General features: G+C 41.0%; 1 protein-coding gene across 1 annotated transcript in view; it reads right to left on the bottom strand.

The window, feature by feature from the left end:
* The window catches only part of TMEM170B (transmembrane protein 170B), a 40,677-nt gene extending 35,211 nt beyond the window's left edge, over positions 1–5,466 (bottom strand). Inside the window, exon 1 of the mRNA XM_011989658.1 lies at positions 5,333–5,466. Coding sequence (XP_011845048.1) covers positions 5,333–5,429 — 97 coding nt within the window. The 5' untranslated portion in view covers positions 5,430–5,466. The remainder of the gene's footprint in view (positions 1–5,332) is intronic.
* Positions 5,467–5,472: the final 6 nt, after the last annotated feature.

The following is a 5,472-nucleotide window of genomic DNA, read 5'->3' as shown; positions in this document are numbered from 1 at the left end:
GATTTACGGCCGGGCGCGGTGGCTCACGCCTGTAATCCCAGCACTTTGGAAGGCTGAGGCGGGTGGATCATGAGGTCAGGAGATCGAGACCATCCTGGCAAAAACGGTGAAACCCCGTCTCTACTATAAATACAAAAAAATTAGCCAGGCATGCTGGCGGGCACCTGTAGTCCCAGCTTCTAGGGAGGCTGAGGCAGGAGAATGGCGTGAACCTGGGAGGCGGCAGAGCTTGCAGTGAGCGGAGATCACGCCACTGCACTCCAGCCCGGGCCACAGAGCAAGACATCGTCTCAAAAAAAAAAACAAAAAAACAAAAACAAAAAAACAAAAAAAAAACTATTTATACGAGTTGCTTAACACTTCATTCCTCTTAAAACAGCATATTCACTCCAAGAGATGCAGCTGAGCAACAATGCAATGTAGAATGTTTAAATCATACAACTGTTAAAATTTTTAAAATTCACCTCAATAAACACGTATTTATCATTTACTATGTGCCAGGTACTATAATGCTAGGGTATAAGAATTCAAAGGTGAGGCAATGGATGGACCCTCAAAAAGCTCACAGTCTAGAATCGATAAATACAAATTATAACGTAATTGAAAAACATAAAAAAGGTATGTACAAAGAGCAGAAGTAGCAAGATAAAGCAAGAAACTCATTTTGCTTGAAGAAAGTAAGGAGGAAGTAGCTGAAGTAGCATGGTAAAGAAGAAAGAGGAGTCTAGAGGCAAAGACTTGGGTCTAAAGCCCAGCTCAGTCATATACTGGCTATAAGATTTGGGACAATTTAATTTACCTCTCTGAGTTTCCTTTTCAATGTACTTTGAAGAGTTACTCTGAAAATTAGAAATAATATATGTAAAGTGCCTAACACATAGTGGTCATTCAACAAATGACAGATGTTTCAGAAGTTGTGTTTACTTGCCTCTTTTTAGTAGACTAAATTGTAAATGGCACTGTAGGCAGCATCTGTTAACTAATGATTAAGATACACATGGGATCACTAAGGTCACTAGCATAGAGAAAGCCACAATGAATCCCATCAGAATATTACCACTTACAGACTGCCACTGTTGAGATGTGGTTCCTAACATGTTGTACACTCAACCACTAGTGAAACATATTTCTAATCTGGTTTTTTCTGCATTTTTACCCTGACGCCTAGAATTTTACATATTCAGACAATAGTTATTTCCTAGTAGAGGTTCCCATGTTCCTCGGTCCCACCGCAGTCCAAGTTTGGGATGTTCGGCATATCCTTTATGAAATGGCAAGGTCCAATGAGCAACTGGCAAGTATTAAGATCATACTGAAAGACAACTGGACCTAACCTTGGATGAATAACTACAATTATCAGCTTCATGGCTGACTTGTGGAACTGGAGGCAATTATAATCATTAGAATCTTACTTATTTAAAAATATTGTTGAAGCTGGCCAGGAGTTAAGTTACATTTACATTTACTCTATGGCTCCCAAAGCTAACTTTCTCTAAAAGCCCCTTGATGAGCTAAGCCAGTGACTAACATCTACAGGCATACCTTGTTTTATTGTACTTCACTTTATTTTGGCTTTTACAAATGGTAACTTTGAGGCTACCCTGTGTCAAGCAAGTCTATCAGTACCATTTTTCCAACAGCAGGTGCTCACTTGGTGTCACATTTTGATAATTCTCACAATATTTCAAATTTTATTATTGTATCTGTTATAGGGATCTGTGATAAGTGATCTTTGATGTTACTATTATAATTGTCTGGGGGTGCGACAAACTGCGCCCATATAAGACAGGGAACTTACTCGATAAATCTTGTGTGTGTTCTCACTGCTCCACCAGCCAGCCATTCCCCAGTCCCTCTCCCTCTTCTCAGGCTTCCCTATTCCCTGAGATACAGTATTGAAATCAGGCCAGCTAATAACCCTACATTGGCCTCTAAGTGTTCAAGTGAAAAAAAAAGTCAGATATCTCACTTTAAATCAAATGCTAGAGATGATAAAGCTTAGTGAGGAAGGCTCGTTCAAACATAAGTTAGGCTAAAAGCTAGGCCTCTTGTACCAAACAGCCAAGTTGCAAATGCAAAGAAAAGTTCTTAAAGGAAATTAAAAGTGTTACACTAGTGAACACACAAATGATAAGAAAGCAAAACAGACTGCTCTCTGATATGAAGAAAGTTTGAGTGGTCTAAATAGAAGACGAAACCAGCTACAACACTCCCTTAAGCCAAAGCCTAATCCACAAAAAGGCCCCAACTCTCTTCAATTCCGTGAGGAAGCTGCAAAAGAAAGTTTGATACTAGCAGATGTCGGATCTTGAGATTTAACAAAAGACACCTCTATATCATAAAAGTGCCAGATGAAGCAGCAAATGCTGACGTAGAAGCACAAATTATCCAGATGATCTAGCTAACTGATGAAGGTGGCTACCCCAAACAACAGATATTCCATGTAGATGAAACAGTCTTACTTATATCAGAAGAAGATGCCATTTAGGACTTGCATAGTTAGAGAGAAGTCAATGCCTGACTTCAAAGCTTCAAAGGACAGGCTGACTCTTCTTAGGAGCTAATGCAGCTGGTGACTTTATATTAAAGCCAACGCTCATTTACCATTCTTGCGCCCTTGAGAATTATGCTAAATCTACTCTGGCTGCACCCTATAAATGAAACAAAAAAGCCTGGATGACAGTACATCAGTTTATAGCACGGCCTACTGAATATGTGAAGCCCACTGTTGAAAACTGCTCAGAAAAAAAGATTCCTTTCATTCTAATGAGTATTTTCTTCACTGACAATGTACCTGGTCAACCAAGAGCTGTGATGGAGATGTCCAACTAGATCAATGTTGTTTTCATGCCTGCTAATACAACATCCATTCTGCAGACCATGGATCAAAGAGTGATTCTGACTTTCTAGTCTTATTATTTAAGAAACACACTGTGTAAGAAAGCTAAAACTGCCAGAGATGGATCCTCTGATGGATCTGAGCAAAGGAAATTGAAAACCTTCTGGAAAGGAGTCACCATTCTACGTGCCATTAAGAACAATCGTGACTCATGAGAAGAGGTCCAAATATCAACTTTCATAGGAGTTGGAAAGCAATTAACTCCATTCCTCATGGATGACTTTGAGGGGATCAACACTTCAGTGGAGGAAGTAACCACAGGTGTAGTTGAAATAGCAAGATAACTAGAATTAGAAGTGGAGTCTGAAGATGTGACTGAATTGCTGCAATCTCATGATAAAGTTTGAATGGATGAGGAGTTGCTTCTTAGGGATGAGCAAAGAAAGTGGTTTCTTGAGATGGAATCTACTCTTGGTGAAGATTATGTGAACACCAGTGAAATGACAACAAAGGATTTAGACTATTACATAAACTCGGTGGATAAAGCCGCAGCAGGGTTTGAAAGGATTGACTCCAATTCTGAAAGTTCTACTGTGGGTAAAATGCTATCAAACAGCATCCCATGCTACAGAGAAATCTTTCATGAAAGGAAGAGTCTATTGCTCTTCCTTAGTGGCAAACTTCATTGTTTTAAGACATTGCTGTCATCCCAATCTCCAGCAATCATCACCTTGATCAGTCAGCAGTCATTAACACAAAGGCAAGACCCTCCACCAGGAAAAAGATAACATCCTTGCTGAAGACTCAGATGATCATTAGCATTTTTCAGCAATAAAGTATTTTTAAATTAACGTCTGTACTTTTTTTTCAAACAATGCTATTGCACATTTAAAGACTACAGGTAAAATGTAACTTTTACATGCACTAGGAAAACAAAAACTTCATTTGACTCACTTTATCGCAATATTTGCTTTCTTGCAGTGTTCTGGAACTAAACCTGCAATATTTCCAAGGTATGCCTGCATGAATATATGTTAAGTCCCTACTTTTCATTTGACTTCAACAAAAATTGGTACAGTTCAAATACCAAACAGTGGATAAACGCAAGAAAAATCAGAAGTAAGATAAAGCAGTCTACTTCTAAACTCAATTGAATCATGAGATGGTCTTTATGTCCATTTAGTTTTCCAGAATTATAACAATATGCTCCTTACCGGCAATCAACACGTACAGTCAGTTTCAAGTTAAATAACCACAGCTTAAAAGTGAGGATAGCATCAAGCAATCCAGAATCTACTTTAACTGTATAGTTTCTATTCAAAGAAACCACTGTTCTTCAAGTTGTCTTTTGTGGTATATAATTCCATAAAATTTTCTTCTATGAATGTATTCTATACCATGCCAGACTTTATATCTGTTATATATATGAACACATGTTATATTTGTAAAATACTCATAACACTCTTAACCAGTTTGACAAAATGCATTTTGAAATACTAACGTTCTATTGAAATTAACTGCCTTACACATTTTCAAGAATTAAATCCTGAGTATGTTTTTAAGAATTTTTTTTCTCTGAAAAGCAGGCACTGAGGAGTCACCAAATCGCAACTGAATCTCTTTCTCGTAAATTCTACTTTAGAGAATAATTTTTAAATTCGGAACTCAAAGTATAACGTAAGCATTTCCACACAACAAAACCAGAAGTTTCTTCATAAAGCAAATCTACAGACTGAATAAAAATATTGTGTGTATTATCACCCACTTTTACAAACAGAAATTGATGTTGTAAGGCCAATTCCTGACAGCCTTAATAAATGAACGGAAATACACAAAATTATCAAAAGTCTCAGAAGCAGCAGCTGGAGGCCTGAGGGAAAGAGACAGACAGACAAAAGGAAATGGGAGGAGAAGGAGATATATGAAGCTAACATGCTTAGACTGCACTAGACCTTAGCTCAGCCCCGATCCACTGTAATTTGCTCAGTTATCTACATCGCCCAAAAAAATTAGCGGTTGAAAAGCAAATCGACCATTGTGGGCAGTGATTTTAGGTCCTACATTTGGCTTGAGACTTGCCAGAAAGAAAAAGTGCTAAATCAGAAAAAGATGTAAATAGCAAGAAGCGATGTGTGTGGAAGGGGGAGGGGAAGAGGGTAATGGAATAAAAGCGAACCGCGCTCAAGTCTCAGCACTAAAGCTACTCCGCGCTTACTACAGAGGCCGGGCCGCCGCCGGGAGCTCTCCCCGTGCAGGGCAGGAGCGGGGGTCGCGGATGCTCACCCCGCGACTCAGGGAAGGGGGTGGCGGGCGCCGGCGTCCCCAGGACACGCGCGGAGTGGCTCCAATTAACACCTTCCTCGCCGTGACCTGGAGCTCCGAGCGGGGCGCGCACGGGGGTGGGGCGGCGAGGAGCGTGTCCCCTCCCCGGGAGGGAGAAGACAGGAGAGGGGAGGACCGCATCCCCGTCACCAGCCCAGGCGCGTCAATTACCCGTGAGGTTCCTCAGCACCGTCCCGTGGGCCCAGAGGCTCAGGACCTGCTGCACCGACAGGTTGATCATGGAGTGGTCGCCCCCCTCCGCCTTCATCTTCCCCGAGGGGCGCCCGCCGCCCTCTCCTCGGGTGCCGGGC

This window comes from Mandrillus leucophaeus, unplaced genomic scaffold (assembly GCF_000951045.1).
Source record: "Mandrillus leucophaeus isolate KB7577 unplaced genomic scaffold, Mleu.le_1.0 Scaffold36, whole genome shotgun sequence".
Lineage (NCBI taxonomy): Eukaryota > Metazoa > Chordata > Mammalia > Primates > Cercopithecidae > Mandrillus > Mandrillus leucophaeus.
The sequence above is the reverse complement of the archived record's forward strand: the minus strand, read 5'-3'. Positions and strand labels throughout refer to the sequence as shown.